Below are 23,555 nucleotides of genomic sequence, written 5' to 3'. Positions count from 1 at the left end.
TACAAGCAACCTCCCTAGTTAATTGTCTATGTTTCTTTTGGGTATATAAATACTTTTGAAATATATAATCTGTTCTGTTTTTTTTTCATTGTAATAAGGCTGTATTTCAATGACCCTCACATCACCAAAGGATTTTACCTCCATCGTAGGTAAGCTGAGAGTTGATGGTTGTGCTGCACCACCATGGTTACAATTCTTAAAAGAATATTCTCTGTGCTTTCTTCTGGAAATTTCAGTGTTTAAAGCTTTAAACCAAGATTGATGTTGCCTGTGCCCTAGACTACTCCCTGCTGACCCTACCCGTCCTTGTAGATTTGAGGTGAGGGGGCGCAGAGTCAATGACACAGACTCCAGGAGCAGATGAGAAATGCCACAGCAAGCTTATCTAAACACTGCTGCAAGCTCCTTTCCTACCCTCCACCCATGTCCCATTGGTCCCAAGAATTAGGAGCAGTTCATTAGCATCTCTTCTAAGCAGCAGTTCTGGATTGTCTGTACCACAATCCTTGCTCTCTCAGGCAGTCCTCAATTAGGTCCTCCTGCAGGAGATGCTTTTGTGGCCTCATGAGTCCCCGGCGTTTACATAGAAGTGGCTCTGCCATTCCTGCTACAATCCTTAATTCACTTAAATTGATTTTTGTACAAGGTATAATATATACATCTAATTTCATTCCTCTGTAGGTTGCTATCGAGATTTGCCAGCACCATTGGTTGACTCATTTTATTACAACATGTGTTTTTGTCCACTTTGTCAAAAGTAAGGTTATGTAGATTTGTTGTCTTCTTCTTAGGTCCTCTCTTCTGTTCTAAGGTTTTACCTGTCTATTTTTATGCCAGTACTAGCCTGCCTTTATCACTATAGCTTTGCAGTGCAGTGTGAGGCTGGGGATTGTAAAATGTCTTGCAGTGTTCTTATTCCTTAGAATTACTTAGTTGTTTGTGGTATTTTATGCTTTCATTTGAATTTGTTAATTATTATTTTTTAAATCTATGAAATATGACCCTGGAATTATGATAGGTGTTGAATTAAATCTGTATATAAATTTTGGTAGTACAGTCATTTTTAATAATAATTGCCAACCCAGGAGCATAGGAGGTCTTCCCATTGTCTCATATGGGCCCGAATTTCCCTCTTCCTTGTCATGAATTTTGATGATGTAGAGGTCTTTCTCTTTGGTCAGATATGTTTATAGTTATTTTTTTGAAGTTATTTATATGAGAGTGCATTGTTGGTATATTTTAAGACTACTAATTTTTTTAGATACTGATATTTTATCTCACAATGCTACTATGTTTATTATATTAGATCAAGAGTCTTTTAAAGTAAATAATCATTAAATATAGAACATTTTGAAACTATTTTTCCATAGTCCAGCACTCTTGAAATTCATCCAAATTGTATTAATATTTTATTCCTTTTTTATTAATAAAGAATGATCCATGATATGGCTTTATCTCTTGAATGGAATTTTATTGTTTCCAGTATTATTGCTATTACAGATAAAGTTGCTACTGTGAGCAGTTAAGTAGAATGCTTTTTAAATGTGGATTGTTGTTGTTGCTGGTATGCTTTTGTTGTCAGGACAGATTTCCATTGTGTATTCTATGCTGTCCTTGAATTCATAATCCTCCTGCCGCAGCTTTCTGTATTACAGCCATGTACCATTTCCACTATGTCTGGCCTTCAGCTTAGGATTTTGTTACTGAATAATGCTCAGGAGATAGTTAATGCACACATAATTTTTTCCAGAAACTACCAATTTATCTGCCAATGAGTATGTATTCATGTTTTTCCACATTCTCCCCAATTTTGGTATAAAATGGATATTTTTATGCATTTTTATACTTTTTTAAAATTTTTTTATTATTAGTTATTTCTGTGTAGCTGTACAGATGCTTGTGAGCCTTCTTGTGGTTGTTGAGAATTGAAATTTTTTTCCTTAGGACCTCTGCTCACTCTGGTCAACTCTGCTCGCTCAGTCCCTGCTTGCTCTGGCCCAAAGATTTATTTATTATTATATATAAGTACACTGTAGCTGTCTTCAGATGCACCACGAGAGGGCGTCAGATCTCATTACCGGTGGTTGTGAGCCACCATGTGGTTGCTGGGATTTGAACTCAGGACCTGCGGAAGAGCAATCAGTGTTCTTACAGGCTGAGCCATCTCACTAGCCCCTACTTTTTATATTTAATTTTAACCCTGTATGCTATTTTAACATTATATTAACACCAGAGTTCAATTTGTTGGCCAGTGAGTAGGACAGATTTAAGTTAGACCCTTGGCAGCTATGGTGTCGCTCCCAGATCCTAGAGATTTCGGTGATGGTGGATGCTCCTTCAGGCTCTGTCTCCAATCTGCTGTAAGACTTTTAAGCAGCACACACCTCCACTCAAGCCATCTTGGTTGTCTTTAAAAGATAAACTTAAATGTATTTGTATATATGTAAATCCACGAGACTATTCCCAAAAATTATCATATACTTTCTTTTGTTTATGGTCTCTGAAGAACAAAACCTGGTCTTACTCTGTGGCCCAGATCGGCTTCAAAGTCACTCTAAAACCACAGATGCCTCAAGTTTGTAGTATTTCTTCTACCTCAGCTTCTTGAGTGCTGATCACAGGCCGTAGCCATCACTTATGGCTTACTTTCACTTACATTTTTGTTTATTGTTTCATTTTTTTTCTTCTTTATTTTCTTCCATTTATTTCATCTGTATTTGCTACTTCTACACACACACACACACACACACACACACACACACACTACTTCTATACACACACCATTTATTTCATCTGTATTTGCTACTTACACACACACACACACACACACACACACACTACTTCTACACACCATTTATTTCATCTGTATTTGCTACTTACACACACACACACACTACTTCTACACACCATTTATTTCATCTGTATTTGCTACTTACACACACACACACACACACACTACTTCTACACACACACCATTTATTTCATCTGTATTTACTACTTACACACACACACACACACATGCACACACTACTTCTACACACACACCATTTATTTCATCTGTATTTGCTACTTACACACACACACACACATACACTACTTCTATACACACACTGTTTATTTCATCTGTATTTGCTACTTACACACACACACAGACACACACATACACTACTTCTATACACACACTGTTTATTTCATCTGTATTTGCTACTTACACACACACATACACACACACACACACACGAGGTAGAGCATAAAGTTAAGTATGTTTGGGAGAAAGCATTTTTTCTTATGTGTACATTTGAAACCCTTAGGTCTTGGAGGTTGTGTTTTTTTTCCTAAGAATATGCATTTTCAAACTTAAAAACAAGTCATTTGATGGTCTAACTGAATTACGGCTTTAAAATATGTGGGCTGTTTTAAGTAGGTAACTGTGGCACTCCATTTATATGAACCTTCAGGAATGGGCAAGAAGCCAGGGAAGTCACCAACCTCATTAGACTCTTAGGAGATAATCTTCACATTGCAGTGACGCTTGCTCTCCGAAGACTTTACTCTTTGAGTGCCCTTGACCCTGGTCCTCTAGCATAAGAGCTTGTACTTCAGTATTAATTTCTTATAGCGAGACCATCTATTCCTGGAGTTGGGTTTGTTCACTCTGCCTTACTGTAGCTGAAGTCCAAATATTTTTTACTATGCAAATATACCATAGGCATTAGGTCCTAGTGTGTGGGATCTTCAGCCTGTCACGAGTTTTATTCTGCCATCTGCTTCAACCTGAGCAGTATGTCTTCTGCCGGCAGACTTCCCTGAAGTTGCCATGGCTGGGGATTAAAAAAAAAAAGTCTTGGCAAAAGAAGCTTGCTTTTGAAAAATAATAATTGATCATGCCTGCTGTAGATTTTAAAATAAGCATTTGATAGAATCCCCAGAAGCTTCCTGCCTCTTTTTCATGGGTGACTAAAGGTAGGTAATATAATGGTAAAATTTCGGTAGCTTCGGTGACTAAGTTTTCTGCTTTATTTTTAGGGATAGGTACCAAACTCTTATGTATAGATTAGGGACACTGTACAGAATATTTCCACAGAGTTCGTCATTGGATGCTCCTCACTTCTGGTTTTTATCCTGGAGTGGTACATCAGGTGATCGTTCCTGTGTAGCACACAGAGGTGACAGCAGCATGATGAAAAAGCATCTTAGTCACACAGTGTTATTAGTCATTTGACTTTGATCCATTATCCATGAACTGGAGCTGACACTAGTGGAGGATTTTTGGGGAGAAATGTTTGTTCTGCAAATATATATTGAAGGCCTGCTCTGGGCCAGGCATTCTTCTAAAGGACAGAGACATCGAAGGAAGCAGAATGGATGGATCCTTCCACTGGCGAGTTTTATACTTTAGTTACCCCTAGTGGCTAGAATGGAAGTGCTGTGACAGTGGGTGTGTATCAACACCCTGGACGTGCTGTCCTGTTAGCATTAATTGTCAGTTTGACACAGCCGAGAATCCACTGAAAGGGGAATCTCCATAGAGCAATCATCTTTACTAAGTTTGCCTGTAGGCATGTCTCCATTTTCCTGATTGGTAATTTACATAGAAGGGTCCAGACCCCTGAAGGAAATACCATTCTTTAGACTGGTGTCCTGAGCTGTAAAAGAAAGCTAGCTAAGCATGAGCCTGAGAAAGAGTGAGCCAGAGACCAAGCTGGCAAGTTGTCCTCTTCCATGCTTTCTGCCTCCATGCTCCAGCCTGGAACAACTGCCCCTCTTTCCTTTAGGGATTGATACTGACATGGATGTAAGCCACATAGCGCTTTCTTCCCTCCATGTTGTGTTTGTTCAGAGTGTTTTGTTATCATGGGAACAGCGTGTAACTAGAATAAGGGCTATGAAGGGAAGTGGAGCAAGGGCTGCCAGTAGAACATGGGTCCTATGTGAGATAGGTTGTCATGGAGGGCTTCTCCATGGTAAGGTTGAATATCCAGGAGTGAAGTAAAGGATGGAATGTGAATTCCTTTTACCTGGCTGGTGCTGTGGAACACCTTACTGCAGTGACAGATACGGTGAGGAGGTCAGCATAGCTAAAGCCAAGGCAGTGAGGAACAGGGCAAAGCTATTTTGAACACAACACTGACAGATCATTCTGACAGAATTGTAGACAAAACTTTGCAGAAGCGCCCTGTTAGAACTGACTGCTTACAGTGCACGGTAAGGACTGACTGACTGTATTGCCCAGGTAGGATTGACAGCCTACAGCCCTCAGGAATGACCACTGCTCGGTAAGGATTAACTGTCCACACTGCATAGGAAGGACTGACTGACTGTATTGCACAGGTAGGATTGACAGCCTACACCTCTCTGAAATGACCACCTACACTGCTCAGTAAGGATTAACCGTCCACACTGCACAGTTAGCATCGACCGTCTACAGTCAATACTTTCAGTTATTTTTACTTGGAGCCATGTAATAGACATGGCGCTGTTCTGCTCTCCAAAATGAAATGATCTTTTTTTGGTGGTGTTATCCCAGATATAGCAGGAGCTGGTCAGATTGCCAGGTTAATGTTCTGAGAATGCTAAACCTAAAATTAAAGAAGAAAGTGGCTTCACTCTCACTCTTCCCACCACTGCTAGACTACTGCCGATGATGGAAATACACTAGTATTGTTACTGATCATCTCTGCATCCTCCTAGGTAAACATTGCTGCTTTGGCAACTGCAAATGCTGACCAGGCCCACACACCTCAGTTCAGTTCTTCTATCATTTCTAATCTGCAAAATGAATCACTTTTGCTGTCTCCAAATCATGGGAACCTGGAAGCCATTTCTGGACCTGGTGCTCTACCTGTCATGGATGGAAAGCCTGCCTGTGATGAACTTGATCAGCTCATCAAAAATATGGCCCAGGTAAGAGTGTTTCTCCCTGTGACTTAGCACTGGATGTATTTAAAATGGTCTTCAAGTCCTGGATAATTTGAGGAATGCAGTAGCATTTATAACAGCTGAACAGGTTTATAATGAAAAAGAATTTTGAGGAAATTTGTTTAGTTCAGGTGTTTTTATTACACTTCATTTTATTTAATTTTTGAGATTGTAATACATCATTTTACCCTTCCCTTCTTCCTGCCAAATGCTTTCAATTTAATGGTCTTTTTTTTTATTAATTACACAATAGACATACACACTCATGTATACACATACACATTGGTAGACATCAATGGAATAAAGGAGTAAATTTGGGTATTTTTACCTGGCTGGTAGTGTGAGTACCCTGTCTGTATGAGGTGCAATGAGGGCATTGTAGCTGGAGGTAAGGGGATGAGAGGCAGTGTGATTGGGACAAAACACTCGTGAATCTTTTTGACACATAATAGTAGATTAAAAAGTTGCATGCCTGATAAATTTATGGTTAGGATTGACCATCTACTCCCACCTACCCACCCCCGTGTGTGCGTGTATGTTTGTGTGTGTGTGTGTGTGTGTGTGTACATAAATACAACCTGCTCAGTCTGTATTATGGTACATGTTTATATTTCAAGGCTGATCATTTGGAAAAATGATTACATTTTTAAACTGAGTATTTTGTGCTATAATCCAGAAATATGCTTCTGGAAAAGTGAAATGTTATATTTTAGGTGACTACTGCTAAACTGATCTTTCTCTAGTTCCTTCTTCTAATAATCAAAGTAATACCCCAGTGAGATAACTGCACCATGTAATAATGTTTCTTGTTTGGTTTAGTTTTGATTTTAAGACTGTTTTAGATTAATTTTGATTTATCTATGGAGTCTTGGCTGGCCTCCATTTCCTGTGTAGCCCAGGCTTGCCCACAATTTTCTTATCCTCCTCTCTCGGTCTCAAGAGCTGAGATTAAAAATATGCACCATTGCCACAAGGTAGTAATTGGCTCTTAATTCTATTTCCTATTTTGTTTCCTGAACAGGGTCGTCATGTGGAAATATTTGAGCTCCTCAAACCTCCATGTGGCGGCCTCGGCTTTAGTGTTGTTGGGCTCAGAAGTGAAAACAGGGGAGAGCTGGGGATATTTGTACAGGAGATTCAAGAGGGCAGCGTGGCTCACAGGTGAGATAGTTGCAGCAGCTTCTTCTGGGTGTAACACAGAAGGGTTCTGATCACTGCAGGAGGAAATGAATGCAAAGAAAAAGCTGAAATAATCAGACATTAACCAGGTTTTAGCAGCCGTTATACTTGGAGAGTATAAAGCAAGTTCATCAAAATGAGAGTCACGGGGTGAGTGAGGTGCGGAAGTTCTGACTGTACAAGCGTGAGGACCTTCATCTGGATCCCCAGGACTCTCATAAAAAAGCCAGATGAGGAGGACACATCTCTAACCCAGTACTGGGCCAGCAACGCTAGGCATATGCCAGAGTTTGCTGGACTACCAGAGTTGCCAAGAAGGTGAGCTTTGGTTCTCTGAGAGACTGTCTGAAAACTGAGGTCCAGAGCAGTAGAGGAAGAGATTCAGTGTCCACCCGTGGCCTTCCTACGCAGGTGCATAAACAGTCATGCACATGCACGCAAATGTTACACACATACTAATTATATCTTAGTAGGTTAAGAAACAAAGATAATCTTTTTTCATTGTTATTATTGGACCTCACTTTCAATAAAAAATCACTCGACCTGTTTCATCATAGTTTGAATCGTGTTTTATTAATGTAGTCAGAGTGGGAAGAAATACACACTTTCATTTTTAACATGAAGGACCATCTGTAAATGAGTGAGTTAGTCAGCGGTTGATGAAATGAGTTCATTGACAGTGGTTCACATAGCATGGAATGGCCACAAGCATGGGAGCCAAATCACACACTTTGAAAAGTAGGTACAAGTTTTAACATTATGTATATTCTATACCAGGATTAAAGTGGCCTGAACAGTCCTGGCCACAGGAACTGTCATTTCCTTGAGAGCATTCACAACTTTCATCACTTCGTTTCCTCCCTCGATAGAGATGGCAGGCTTAAGGAGACTGACCAGATCCTTGCCATCAACGGCCAGGCTCTAGATCAGACGATCACACACCAGCAGGCCATTAGCATCCTGCAGAAGGCCAAAGACACCGTACAGCTTATTATTGCCAGGGGATCTTTGCCTCAGGTCTCCAGCCCACGGATTTCCCGCTCTCCATCTGCAGCCAGCACCATTTCAGCCCACTCGAATCCAGTGAGTAGTGGAGGATCAGAAGGCACCACCTCTGGTCCTTCCAACTGTGCCCACTTTCTAATGCCCACTGCTTCCTCGAGGTCCTGCTGCTTTGTTGGCTTGCTTTAAGTTTTTAGGGATTTTTTAAAATTTATTCCTACTTGGTATATTTATTTCTGAATTCTGTAAGTTTTAAACTTTTAAAGTAGCCTTTACCTTGCATAATTCTTTGGCAGCATTAATAAAAATGGAGTTCCTTAATAACACTTATCTATAAGTAATAATACTTACCTATAAGTAAATAAAAACCTTTATTTCACTTGGTTTTGTTTTGTCTTTTTTCCTTCTCTTTCCTTTTCTTTTCCTCCATTCCCCTCCCCTCTTCCCCTCCCCTCCCCTTCCCTTCTTCTTCTCCCCTTTCCTTCCCTTTCCTTTCTCCTTCCCTTCCCCTCTATTTCCTTCCCCCTTCCCACTTCCTTTTCCTTTCCTTCCCCTTTCTTTACTTTCCTTTGTTTATGTGTATGCAGTCTTTCCCTAGATGGCCCAGAACTCCCTGTGTGGATCAGGTTGGTCCTGAATTCTTAGGATCTGCCTGCCTCTACCTTCTGAGTACTGGGATTGAAGGGGTGTGGCACATCATCATTATATGGTTACAGTTAGCTGTCAGCGATGGCATAAATTTATAAAAATTAGCATCCAACTTCAAGGCATAGTTAGATAGAGACTGTCCTAATCTAGGGCAGCTGTTGTGTTGGAACTTCTGATCAAGGAAGTTTTATAAATACTTTTAAAAATCAGTGCCTGTTTCTGTATGTTAAATACAGTCACTATAATGATGTATTGATAACTGTAAGAAGGATCACATCAATAGTGGTAGCAATCTGTTAAAAGGGAGGTGTACTAAATGAAAAGCCAGACTTGGTTAATGCCAGACATGGTTCTATCTATATGAACCACATACTCATCATCAAGCCTTTATTTTAGATGCACTGGCAGCATGTGGAAACTATAGAACTGGTAAACGATGGGTCCGGCCTGGGGTTTGGCATCATAGGAGGAAAAGCAACTGGTGTGATAGTCAAGACAATTTTGCCTGGAGGAGTAGCTGACCAGGTGAGCTATCACAGGTCTGTTTTGTTGTTCTTAACCCAAAATTATGGCTTTATCATAGCAATTTTCTGTTTAATAAATAGAAAATTTGGTCAACTAAGAGTCTTTTATTTTATTGGACTGGCCTTCAAGTACTCTCTTACACTTGGAAGAGAATACTTTGAAAGTAGTCATGGATTTTGCTTAAAGTACTCTTGTGGGCTATGCATGGCATACCCAGAAGAAGCTCAGACTGAACCAGACTGATGATTCCAATCCCTGTAGAAACGTCTACCCTTTGTTTGGTAGTTATATATTTGTGACCCTGGCAGCTGTTCAAAAAACACATTATGTAAAAAGTGGATATTACTACAGTAAAACCCACCATGCTGCCCCTTTAGTTCTGGGTCTCTGCTACAATCTTTGTACATGACACAGCCTGTTTTCCACTTAGTTTGTTGACATGTTATTGCTTATAAGACGTGCCATTTTTTTTGTGTGTGTGTAGGAAGTTGATGTGGTTTTTATCTATGTTTAATATTTTCATTTATAACCCTTCATAGGGTTATAACTCTATAGTTTTCACTAATAGATTTGAACTTAAACTTGGAAGTTGAGTTCATCATATATCCTCATATTCACGAATGAAAGCTTAGTTAAGCAACAACTCTTTAGTGCTATTAATAAAATAACATTTAAGGATTAGATGACATCTAGCAATAGCAAAGGAACTTCACCATGCTTGAGAGAAAAGGACAAACCATATATATTTTGCTAGGAAATAAAAAATAAAAGTACATTCAGCTTTAAATGCACTAAAATTAAATGAAATGTCAAATTAATTCTTAATTGGACTGGTCACTGCCTGTTATTTTTCAGCCACATGTCACTAGTAACTGTTGTGATGTACAATATAGAGCTGTCTGTCATTTCAGATTGGTGTTCTTTTTTTTAAATATTGTCCATATCACTCTATTCTGTCTTCATTTTCTTTTCACTAGAATGCCATTTGGAAATTCATTATCTGTGGTATCTATAATTGAAAAGGCAAGATAGAAACTGTAGGAACATTCGTGTATTGTCTTGTGTTCTATAGCACATTCTAATCAATCAATATGAGTTGTATTTGCACAATGACTTTATACTTTATCCTTAAAGACATTTTTTCTTGTTCCTCAAAACCAAAAATCACACAAAATCATCCTTTATTTTCATGTGAATTTTAACTAGAAGTCAAACTGGAAAAAAAATACTAGCTATTGACTTAACAAATTATCTGTAAGTTTTGTTTGCTTTTACAACATTGGATGTCAAAATACAGTTAATAGTACAATTTAACATTTAATTTCATATTATTGACATGTCTTATTATTGCCATTTGTATTATTGTCTTTAGATCATTTAAAACTTTTCAACTGCAGTGATAATTGAAGTGCCTTATTATTTGAATGCTTTTTTAAAATCAGCATGGGAGATTATGCAGTGGAGACCACATTCTAAAGATTGGTGACACGGACCTAGCAGGAATGAGCAGTGAGCAGGTAGCCCAAGTCCTTAGGCAGTGTGGAAATAGAGTTAAGCTGATGATTGCCAGAGGTGCTGTAGAAGAAACTCCTGCACCCTCCTCTTTGGGCATCACCCTCTCCTCTTCCACATCTTCTACTTCAGAGATGCGAGTAAGTAGTTGAAAACTGTTGATGTAAAAGAGTAAATTTTATTCACTGGATGTAATTGTTGTCTCTGAGGCTTACTGTGGAATAAGTTCACCCTTTCTACTTCTTTCTGAACTCTGGCTGGCTGGTTCAACTTATCTCTTCTGCTCAAACTACCCCCACCCTCCAAGCTGATTGATTCAATAATGCTTTTCTCAGCCTCTCACAGAATTGCTGTGCTTGGTCTTAAACTAACTCTCCCAATTTGTTCTAACCTTCTGGCTCATTATTCTCTGATTTTAACTGCCTCTACTGATCTTCATAAACTCAGGAATAAACTCAACTTCACTGCACTGACTCCCGGCTGACTGTCTTTCCCTGCACTGCTCTTAAATAGCTTTACTTTCTTGTGCTATTCTATTGAGAGTTGGATGTATCCTATCTCTGACTCATTCTGTAAAATCATTCTCTCATTCATCACTTTGTTTGCCCCTCAATTAGACTTCACATTTAAACATAGTGGCTTCCTCCCACCAACTAACCTTATGTACATTGTTTGGGATTAAAGGTGTATACTAAGGGCATGCCTGTATTTCATCCAGATCATACTGTAATACAGAAAGTCTTTGGATACGATCCCTTGCTTGAGTAGCCATGTCGCTGGATTAAAATTCCTCTACATAAAAGTCTAAGCAAACAGCATTCAGATGCTTATTTAAAAGTTAAATTTACTGATACATGTATGTATTAATAGAATGGAACAAAAAGCATCTATAGAGAAGCTAATGTTTTATTTATTGAGAATTCCTTGCTTAACGATTCTAGGAGATCACTTCACACTTTCTGTAAGCAACCATTTTATATGGATATTTTGAAGCACATATCAAATTCTAGTGTTGTATTATTTAAATGCCTATGATATTTGAGTCTATATTTGTCCTACCTAGAAGCCTCTTTGTAAACTGGGCCATCATCCTAATCATGGCCTTTTAATAACTTTCTCTAGAAAGTTTCTTATGTGGTAATTGGGAATTGGGAGCTATGATGGTGGGAATGGATGGGGCTTACAGACATCCCTGTGTCATCTTTAATCTGTGCAAGCTATGGACTATTAACAGATCTATGATGAGTGATTGTCATTGTAAATACTTGTTTAAAGCAGTAGCAATGCTTTGGCATGGCACGTTGGCCATGGTACATATATCATGATTTATTGGTGTATTATCCCATATTTGTCCTAAATTTGTCATGAAAAGAAGTTGGAAAATTTCAAAATTCTTGAAAGTTAAAACTTATATCAGAAAAATAATAGAAATAAAAGTTATATCAGTTGGTTTAAGGTCAGAAGACTACAGTGGATAAAATAAAATAAACACACCCAAAAGTGTCTTAAACATTTTAGAAGCAAATTCTACCCATTTCTAGATAAATTTTCTAACACGTTCCATTCCTGTATCCATTTCTCATACATGTAAAATATCCATATTTTCTTTTATTAAAATTGCTCTAATCAGTTGGTACAAATTCTTTTGTTAATAACCTAACCTCCTCCATAAGCCATTTAAAGCTTTATTAGCCCACTTGAAATTTTCATGATTCTGTTGTTTTTAGGACTGGATTTGGTTGCTATTTTTGCAGAGAGAAAGAAGAAAGCAAGCTTGTTTGTGGAAGTGTTTAAATGCCATTCTTTTGTGGAAAACAAAACATTTTATTCAGCAATATATAAATGAATGCAATACCAGAAACTACTTGATGTAATGAAAGCTTAGGACAGTGTCTATTCTCTGTGTATCATCATTTCTGAAGCTTGTGCCCCGTTTAAAACCATTCGATAGTCAAATTGCCACCCTCTAAAATAGCACTCGGATAACTTATTAAAAATAGCAAACACATTTGTTTCAATTGAAGCAGATTTTATCCTGTCATTTTCTTGCAATTATCTAAACTTTAAACTTTTGCTAAGTTTGCACAGATAATTATGTGCAATGAAAAATAAATCCAACTTTACTTGTAAAATTATACTTCGTTTAGGTGGACTGTCAGTGAGATAACTGTTTACATAGATCAGAAAATGTCAATGGCCAGCCCCAAGCTGCATGGCTATTAAAGCTCGTTGCCTTGAGTTTTTTGTAGGGTTGACTGGAAGGTCTGCTGACATCACACTGGTCCACTGTATAGGACCAGTGGCTTATTGATAACATCATGTGTCAGCTCACTAATGCCTAACTGAGGGAGTCATCTTTACCTGTGGTCCAACAAGCAATCAATTGTAACTATATGAATATATATGAGAGAAGGCCTAAACTCAAGAAAGCTCTTTTCAGATACTGTTCCAGAACAAGAGGATGCCAGTGTTGAGAGACACACGTTCTTCATGAATATCTTTAATTTACAAAACAATGTAAAAAGACAATGAAAAAATCCTTGATGCCATTTACTTCTTTTAAAAAATAAGTCACCAGCCTACTTATTAACATGGCTGCAGGGGAGACTCACTCCTATTCATGGTGTTAGAATAAAGTAAAAATTGTAAGTAACAGTGGGAACTCTCTTGTGGAGACTGAGACCCCATGTTGTATAGTCTTACATACTGTGTACATCATTTACGAACAGGATTCCTGCAACCACACTGTTGGAATTTGAGCTCTACCTCTCCAGATGTTAGCTGTTTGTCCTTGGAAACATCTTTCCTCTGGGGAAAGATTGATGCAATTGGACATCTTACTGGCCTACAAATGATGTAGGGAATTCTAGATTGTTATAAGGAGTAAGAAATGAAGGCATGCAGAGTACATTTACAATGACATTGTTTAATAAATGACAGTTGGTCATTACTCTTCTTGGTAGGTGGCTGTCTAGAAATTGATGTTTAGAAAGATTTAAGTGGTAACATTAAATCTTAAGTTTTGATATCAATTTAAAACATGACTTATTTGGACTTTCAACATCCCAGCTCCTTTAGAGATAACAAGATATATCTGAAAATACTTTATTAACAGGAAGCTATTTAATCTTTAATATTTTGTTTATATATCAAGTTTGTCTGATGAGGGGAGGTTCAGCTTTCTTTTCTACATTCTTTTCTGAATGAAAATGCAATGTTCAGTCTGTATTGCCAGGAGGTAAGGGACCAGTTACACAGAACAGAGATGCCTTAATGGCATTGAGTCTTTGACTTTTAAATTTGACCTTAGTCTTTCTTACATGTTGATTTATCTAAAGATTTATTTATTGATACTGCTTTAGGTTGATGCTTCTACTCAGAAAAGTGAAGAAAGTGAGATGTTTGATGTGGAACTCACTAAAAACGTCCAAGGATTGGGAATTACCATTGCTGGTTATATTGGAGATAAAAAATTAGGTAATATTAAACGCTAAATATTTTCTAAGTGTTGCAATTGTCTCTATTATCTGTATTATGAGATATTCAATCATTATATGCTTCCTGTTGTTGAACAAACTTGTTGACAGCTTTCTCAGAAATAATTTGGTGTAGGTGACTGATATGACAGGTTGAACAATTGCCTTATTCTTTGTACTAAATGTCTATGTGGCTTGTCCCTAAGTACTTAGTCATAATTAGGATTTTTATGTAGAAGGCAGACGATGGCTTTTCTTTGTGTGTGCTTTATAAATAGTAAAAATTTGGCTTATTTCTAATCTTAGAACCTTCCGGAATCTTTGTAAAGAGCATTACGAAAAGCAGTGCTGTGGAACATGATGGAAGAATACAAATTGGAGACCAAATTATAGCAGTAAGTTACACATTTAATAATAGTTTTTGCAGTTTTTGTGATTAAGAATTATGTTCTCTGGGATTGGAAAGATGGCTTGATGGTCAAGAACATGAATACTCTTCCAGAGGACCTGAGTTTGGTTTCTAGAACCTGTGTTGAACAACCTAGAGCCACATCCACACATATACATGGAAATAAAACTAAAATCTTATAATGAAATAATTATCTTATCTCTCTATATATTTGTGTGTGTATGATATGCATGTATTTGTATGTGTGGGTACAGTGCAAGTGTGCCACAGGCCAGGGGTCAATGTTTGTTGTATTCTTCTATAGTTTTCTGTGTTTACTTATTGGGACAGTGATTCTACAGAACCTGGAGCTCATTTGGTTGGCTAGACTAGCAGGCAAGTGAGTTCCATGGGATCTGTCTGTCTCTGTCTCCTCCTTGTTGAGGTAAAGACTACACGGCCTTGTCTGGATTCTATATGGGTACTAGGGATCTGAACTCAGCTCCTCAAGCTTGAGGCTCAAACAATTTACCCACTGAGCTGTGGACCTAGCATTCTGATTTTACTTAGTAAGGAATTGCACTTAGTGACATTATTATTTTGTTTGTTTGTATTCATGTGTGTGTGTGTGTTTGTGTGTTTGTGTGTGCATGTGTGTTTGTGTATGCACACAGGTGTGTCTATCTGCTGGTGTTTGCACATATGGAGGCCAGAGGTTGACACTGAATGTTTTCTTCTTTCCGCTTGCCTGATTTTTGAGACAGAGTCACCAATTTTCTAGATTGATCCCAGGGATTTTTTCCCATTAATTAATTAATTTACTTTACATCCTGATTAAAACCCCCTTCCAGTCTCATCCATACAAATCCTTCCCCTCATTACTCAAGCCCTCCTTGGGTACCACCCCTCCCCATAGCTCAAGGATCTTCATGTCTTTCTTTCCTAGCACTAGGATCATAGAAGTGTACCACCATACCCGATCTTTTCACATAGGTACTGTGATCCCAATGTAGGTCTGTACGCTTGCATAGCAAGCACTCTAGCTAATGAGCCATCTCCCCAACTCCAGATCCATTCATTTAATCTAGTTATAGTGGCTTGACATTGTCTTTATAGTTGCCAAATTTATTATATTCAGCTTAAATGGGACATTGGACAGAAGCATTACTTCCTTAAATCAAAAATAGAAATTTTTTTATAATTTCTGATGTATTTGAATTATGGTCATAATGAATTTGTTAAATTAAAAATTATAGTATATTTTCCTGTGTATATTCTGATTGAAGTCCTGGTGTTTATTGTAGCTGGATTTTCAGTTTCAGGTATATTTTTTTAAGCCTTGCAGAATGACACTGTCATGTAGATGAGCTCCTTTCTGTTCTACAAGTATATAGCAGTGAAAGAAATAAACCCAGAAGTCTTTAATCTGGTCATTATGGTATTCTAGAAAAGTCAGTGCTTTAAGTCTATGGCCATTTCAGGTGGTTAAGAGAAAACTAACCAGCTGTTCAGTGGATACTAGATTCTTCAAACTGCTCTGTGACAGAGAAACTAATTTAGGTTAACCACATGGGCCACCTGTAGATGCTATGATTTCTTAGGGATTTCCAGTGCACATAGGAAAACTAAAGACCGTTGGATGCCCTGCAGGTAGGAAACTTGTTAGTTTATTTCCTCTATCTAAACTTCTGTAACTAGAGGATCTTTCTCATTGCCAGTGTTTATTTTAATACCATTTTGGAGATATTGGTGTCGAATGCTGACTGATTAAAGATTCCTTAGTCACAACACTGTTTTTCACATAGCACAAGCCAAAGAATAGCCCAGATACTGTTGGTAGACAACTGGATAAACAAAATAGATAGTATAAAGATGGAGCAGCATCTTGACCTGCTAAACAAGGAAATTCTGTCATGTGCTGCAACCTTAATCAGTCTTGAGGACAATGTGCTAACTGAATTAAACCAGGTATGGAGACAAATGTGTGATCCCACTGCCATGACCCAAACTTGTCAGGAAATGCAGGTGGAAGAGGTGGCTCTGGGGCTGTGGAGTCAGATGGTGGGAATTGTCATTCAGCATGACACTGATTCATGGACATGATGGAAAACCCTAATGTTGCTACAAACCAGTCTGAAACATTTACCACTAAGAATTTGATGATTAGAAGATGCTAAATTGGTAAGTTTTTGTTGTTGTTGTTGTTGTTGTTACATATTTTCTATCACATTTTAGAAAAAAAATAAGGAATATTACTCCTGCCCTTGGAAAGTCTAGAGTATGTCTCCCACAGGGTTCCTGTCATTAAAACTGAATTCTTAACTGTATTTTTATCTTTTGAAGTCCAGTGGAAAGATCAAGTTTAGCTTCCCCTCCTACTTGGGCAATAGCTACAAAGACTTTCTCAGTGCATCTCTATCTTACCATGAATGGAAATGAGTCACTGCCCCCCCTTTTTATTTTGGGAGTTATGGAGAGAATGAAGAGACAGCCTGGATCCCTGTACCATTGTCCTAGTTAAGGTTACTATTGCTGCTGAGAAACCATCATGACTAAAAGTGTGCGGGGTATGTTTACCTCTCTAAAGGTGGTAGGACCCAGGAGAATGGAGTCAGGAAGTGAGGCAGGCTAAAGTCTCATGCAATAGTGAAATTTATTCAGAGCATCAGACAGTTTGTATTCTGAGAATTAAGAGCAGCCACCTGAGTAAAGTTGTCATGAGTTCAAGCTCTATACAATCACAGGGACAAACCGTATGTGGCAATCAGAGCCATATACAAGGATAGCTTAAGCATTTAATTGAATAACAAGAGCAAGCAGTGATCAGTATCTGAAGTTAGACTTATTCCTATTGGTAATACCTGGGAGGAACAGGAAAACACATTCTAAGGACAATCTAATGTTTTTAAGAATCTGAGGTCAAATTGCCTGGCTCCTGATGTGTGTTCTTTTTTTTCTCCCTTTAAATAACTCCGAAATACCTCAAGATTCAAGAAATACCCGTATTCCATTTTGTAGTTTCTGGAGTCTCTGCACCCATATATCTGCACTTCCCTATTCTCTATAGCTCTGTTCCCATCCCTTGTGCCTTTGCATATCTAAATTTGAACTGTTACTGTGGTTTAGTTGTAGCACCAGGATATTATTATCTTATTATAATTCACAGTAATTTATCTTCTGTGTGTTCTCAGTAGTAAGATCTTTTAACTGATGTGAAAAAAAATGAAAAGAAACTGGGGTCACAAGATTCTGTTTGGTTTTCTTGGTATGTTCTCATAATTACTCAGAATTCTCACATGACTCCATTCTTGAATCACGTTCTGACAGGAGAGGAAATGGTTTATTTGGCTTGCACTTCCACAGCATAGTCCAGTCATTGAAGGGAGTCGGGACAGGACCTCAGATATTAAGAACCTGGAGAGGAGCTGATGTTCAGGCTGTGGAGGAGTACTCCTTTGTATTGGCTTCCTTACTCCTCATGACTTGCTTGGCATTCTTATAGAACCCAGGACCACCAGCTCAGGGATGGGCCCTCCCCCATCATTCATTAATTTATAAAATGCTCCACCGAATTGCCTGTAGCCTCATCTTCTGGAGGCATTTTCTTACTGAGGTTCCTTCCTCTCAGATGACTATAGCTTGGACAGGTTGACATAAAACCATCAAGCATAATAAATTTGAGTTTAAAATGTACATTTTCTTTCAACCATCTATGTCAATTCATTAGATAGTGTTTCAAATCAGCATTATGATAAATAGTTTATATATTCTATTTCTTAGGCCTTTAAGTTGTATAATTCAGTGGCTGTTCACATATGTCCTGTGTTGGACATTCAGCACTGCGTTCAGTTGTAGAAAACTTTCATTACTGTATTCCTTGCTCCCTGCTTTCTCTGTCTTTGTACTTTTCTTGGGACATTTCCTATAAGTATAGTCACATAGGATTTAGTCCGTTGTAACTGACTGCTTTATTTAGCATACTGTTTTTCAAGGTTCATCTGTGTAGTACATTTTCTTTCATTGCTAGGTACTATTTTATTGTGAGTGGCTTTGCCATACTTACCTATTAGTCAGTTCAGCCATGAGAGGTATTTTCATTTGTTGGCTCTTAGAGCTAATGTTCCTGTGAACATTCATATACAAGGTTTTATGAGGATGTGTTTTCACTTTATTTTGGATATGTTGAGTGGAACTTTTATATCTTAGCAATTGATTGTTCTGTATTCAATTGTTTAGCAAATTAAAAAAAATGTTTTGAGATTATAATTTAATTTTGACATTTCTCTCTTCCCCTTCCTTCTTCCCCTAAAACTTCCCCACATACCTGCCCTTCTCTACTTTAAATTCATGCAATTTTAAACTAATTATTATTGCAAGAATATATGTATATATATACATATTCCTCAATAGACTCTGTTTAGTTCGTACAATGCTACCTATGTATCTATGTAGGTTTGCAGAGCTGGCCATTTGGGACTGCAGAGCCAGTTGCTGTGTTCTTCCCTGGGGAGGCATTCCCATTCCCAGCTTTCCTCAGCTACCTATAGTGCTTTGTGTAGGATTGAGGTTCATGGATTTTTCTCAGTCTGTTTTGGCCTATCCATTGGTCATCCTTTAGCAAGCTTCTTGATTCAATTGCATTACCTTAGGACAAAATATAACGTCCCTTGAATTGCTCTTCAAAGAACCATGTGAGACCCTCCAAACATCTGATACAGGACTTTCTATATTAATGTATTCTACTACAAAAATGTTTACTGATAAAGTAGATTTATCTCAGATTTTTAAGTGCCACAGTAGCTTCCTCCAGGTTGTCAGTGTCTTCATTCCTATGTAAATGATCCTCAAAGATGACTTCCTCTTAGCCAAGTAGGTGATAAAAAAATATTCTCCTAAAGGGGATGTGTACTTTCCCTAAGTCTTCTCTTGCTTTTAATAAGATTGTCTTTACTGTCACCTATATTCTAATTACTTTTTAATTTAGAAATGCCGTAACCCCAGGGTAGCATTGTGCAGAGCTTCCTGTGTTCATGTGTTCATTTTATGCAAAGCATCATCCTCTGTGGCTTTCCCATTGACCATGTGTTCATTCTGTGCCAAGTATCACCCTCTTGTGGCCTTCCTATAAATTGGTAATATTTCCTTCATTCCTAGTTGCAGTTTTACAATTATAGACTTTACTTGTTCTGGCTTTGTTTTGACAGCAGATATTGGAGCTATGATCTATTTTTAATTTGTATTTATTGAGGTGCTGAGAAGACTAAAAGTTATTTACTATTTTGAGGAAGCATTTATTTTGTAATTTTAAGCTACTTTGGTCTTCTTTTACAGACTGTATTCTGTGGACCTCTAGCGTTTCCTTTGTACACTACAAGGACAGAAAATTGCCAGTAGATCCCCCCCGCCCCCCGCCAAACTCTTCTGTGTTGGCATTCTATGTAACAATCATTTGATAAAGAGCCTCTTTTTGTCTTAAAATGTTAGCTAATCTTGTCAACAGATAGAATCAGAATACCTATTAGTTATTTAGTGACACACAGTTGAAAGCAGCATAGAATTATGATTGATAATGAGAAATGTCAGATGTTATCTTTAATATTCTGTGACAGAAATAGATTCTCAGTTTCTTATTAGTAGAGATGAGTTGTTGGAGGACGGCTTGGCAAGCCACATGGGTATGCTAGGGAAGCAGGTTTTCTCAACTGCGTAACTGGTATTTCTTCTCCATGATTTCTCTGGCTGATTGTATACCTGCATTACATGGTAACAGAGTAGTGCATGTGTTTCTCTGATGAGCAGAGGCTGTTCAACTTTGCACCTACTTGTGTTACTTTCCTTTGTGGTATCACTGAGTTGAAGCTCATACCACAGCTCTCCTGTAGTCAAGCCTGGCCATAGTTAAATACAGAACCTGGACTGGTGTTTTGCTGGCCTGGACACACACACACACACACACACACACACACACACACACACATATCCATGAAACTTTGGGATATCAAGTTAATTGCCTTTAACCCTATTAATAATAATACTAGCTTCCATGTGCCCTACCTAGTATAAAGCACCATTAATTGGAGTTCTTGGAAAGTAGGTGGCTTATTTCCATGTTATGGTGAGATTATTAAGAATCTTAGCTGAAGTATAGTTTAAAATCTAGTCTATTAAAGTAGATTTTCTTTGCTGGGACCATACTGTGGCATTTGGGTAAAAAATATATTTTAAAATTTAATTTACCATATTTTAAAAACAGAAAGAAATGCATTTTTCTATATATGCTTAAACAGAATTCTTTGTACAAGATTTTTCTTAATGAAACTTCTTTTTAAAAGAGATATAGAAAATGATTTTAGAACAACCACTTGCAGCATAAAGTTTTGTGCATTTAAAGAATTTTATGGGGCATCGGTGTTCAGATTTGGGCTATTTCGTTTTGTGTTTAAGGTTGTCTGAGACACTGTCTTGCTCTGTAGCCTAGGCTATTTTAACACTAAGTAGTGTAGAATGTCCTTGAACTCATGGTGATCTTCCTCTCTGCCTCCATGTACTGGGATTTAAAGGTTTGTAGCACCGTGCCTGTCTCCCATTGTGTTTCTTTATCACTATGATACCAGACATATAACATGCCCGTCTGTTTTAGTAAAACTTGTCTTTAAAGCCCAAAGAATATATAATGTGATCAGAGTTAAATATCTACCTAACAGAATACAAAACAAACAAACAAAACAAAACTAGGTCTGGTGGTGTAGGGACAGGTGGATCTCTGTACACGTGAGGTTAGCCTGGTCTAGAAACCAGAAAGGGGAGTGCTAGCAATCGCGAATGTGAGAACTCTCAGCAGTAGGTTACTCTTTTTGAAGAAGACTGGAGTTCAGTCTCAGCACCTGTGTCACATCACATCATTACAAATGGCAGTAACTCAAAGCTTCAAGAGATCTGATACCCTCTTCTGAGCTCCACAAGCATCACATTTATATATACAATTCCCCCCCCCACACACAAATATAAACATGATTAAAACCAAAGTCTTTTAAATTATGACATTTTTCATTTATCTATGTTTAAGTAGACCACTAGTAGATCACCTCCTGTGTGTGTGTGTGTGTGTGTGTGTCTGTGTTTGTGAGCACATGTATGCACATTTGTGTGTAGGTGGACATGGATGCACATAAATGTGGAGAAGTTGATATCATGTCTTCCACAGTTAGGCTCTTCAGGCAGTCAGTCTCTTTCTGAACCTGGAACTTGCTGATTGGGTCAACAAGCCTCAAGGATCCTTTCTGTGCCTTCCATATGCCATGGTATGCAGGGGTCAGAGGACAGCTTTCAGGACTCCATTCTCTTCTTCCACTAAGTGGGTTTTGATGATCCAACCTAGGATGTCAGAGCTGATAGAATGCATCCTTATCTGCTGATCTATCACTTCAGTCCTGTCTTAGCCCTTGTACGTGAATTCTAGGGGATTGAGTTTATATTCTTATACTTGCTCAGCAAACATTTTACCAAGTAAGCCATCTCTGCAGCCAGGGACCACCTCTTTTTAATGAGAGAATATGGTTTTATTTCTACTAACATTTCTTCTCTGACCAGATGAGCACATGAAAATTAGGCTGGCTTGCTTTCAGCCTTTGTTTCCACACCATTTCTAGACATTCTTCAGTTACTGGTATAGGAATGTTTTCCCCTTGTTTATGATTCTGTTGCAGTCTTTTCTCTCTTATTCTAATTTTCTAATCTTTACAAAAGGAAATCAGAAGATCCGTTATGGGGAAGGATAGAGTCAGGCGCACGTGTCCATGTTTCCATGTATCTTAGAAGGATTGTACAAGAGTCAAGGAGTCAGAGTGTGAGACTGTCTTGCGCAGGCCAGGTCTCTAGATCTTTGCCTGACTATCCCTACCAGGAAAAAGAATTAAGTATTCATTTCCTCTCTGTTTCTTCTGAATATTCACATTTCATATACTGTTCCATTTGTTACATGTAGACAGTAGATGTGTCTTTGTATGTTACACATATGTACAGATAAGTCAAAAACATGGTTTTCAGATGTTTAATTTGAGATTTTAGTATTTCTTTTCTGTAACAGTTATACTTAGGCTACATAGAGGATGCTGTTCTGGATCTCACAGCGTTTTATTACCTGCTGACTATGTGAGTTTCAAATGTTCACTTCTCTTATTTGCAGGCAATGTAAAGTACTATAAGTACACAACAGAGTCTTGGGGGAATGTTTTCCTCACTGCTTTCTGTCCTTGACTCCCCATGGTGCTCATTTCCAAATTTGATTGTGCATCAGCATCACCTAGGGAGTTAATGATCTTAACAGTCACTCCCTGAAAGTATACCACAGGATCTATAGAAAGTAGAGCAACCCTTGAGATAATCGCAAGCAAACCACCATTGCTCCTGGACACAGTGTGTGTTAGGAGGCTGTGGCTGTGTCCCAGTGAGGGATGTATTCATTCCCTGTCCATTACTCAGTACTAAGAGATAAATACACATTTTGCATTAGCTTTTGATTTTTTAATGTATCTTGTTATCACAGGTCGATGGCACCAACCTTCAGGGTTTTACCAATCAACAAGCAGTAGAAGTGTTACGTCACACAGGACAGACAGTGCGTCTGACACTGATGAGGAAGGGAGCAAGCCAGGAAGCAGAGCTTCCATCAAGAGAAGACACAGCAAAAGATGTGGACCTCCCAGCTGGTAGAGACCTTTGTGTTATCTTAACATTATCTTCTAACTCTAAAGTGATTTTTGTAGAAAAATTGTAGAAAAATATTTTGGTGTTAGTTGGAACCATGGGTTTATGCATTTGCTTCAGAATGGGCTCCTGAGTAAAACAGACGTCCTATTTCTGTTTCTCAATTGGAGATAGACTCTTCTTTCTTTCTGTCCTGACTT

The 23,555-nt window shown here is 38.1% G+C and overlaps 1 protein-coding gene across 7 annotated transcripts in view; it reads left to right on the top strand.

Annotated features, from left to right (window-relative positions):
* Mpdz (multiple PDZ domain crumbs cell polarity complex component) overlaps positions 1-23,555 on the top strand; it is a 157,290-nt gene that overhangs the window by 43,238 nt on the left and 90,497 nt on the right. For all 7 annotated transcript variants that reach the window (XM_031377738.1, XM_031377742.1, XM_031377740.1 and 4 more), the window contains exons 4-11: positions 5,692-5,904; positions 6,941-7,080; positions 7,968-8,181; positions 9,145-9,273; positions 10,716-10,925; positions 14,148-14,262; positions 14,568-14,656; positions 23,195-23,357. In XM_031377738.1, the coding sequence (XP_031233598.1) occupies positions 5,692-5,904; positions 6,941-7,080; positions 7,968-8,181; positions 9,145-9,273; positions 10,716-10,925; positions 14,148-14,262; positions 14,568-14,656; positions 23,195-23,357 (1,273 nt within the window). The remainder of the gene's footprint in view (positions 1-5,691; positions 5,905-6,940; positions 7,081-7,967; positions 8,182-9,144; positions 9,274-10,715; positions 10,926-14,147; positions 14,263-14,567; positions 14,657-23,194; positions 23,358-23,555) is intronic.

This window comes from Mastomys coucha, unplaced genomic scaffold (genome assembly GCF_008632895.1).
Source record: "Mastomys coucha isolate ucsf_1 unplaced genomic scaffold, UCSF_Mcou_1 pScaffold18, whole genome shotgun sequence".
Classification (NCBI taxonomy): domain Eukaryota; kingdom Metazoa; phylum Chordata; class Mammalia; order Rodentia; family Muridae; genus Mastomys; species Mastomys coucha.
This window is presented reverse-complemented; position numbering and strand designations above follow the sequence as displayed.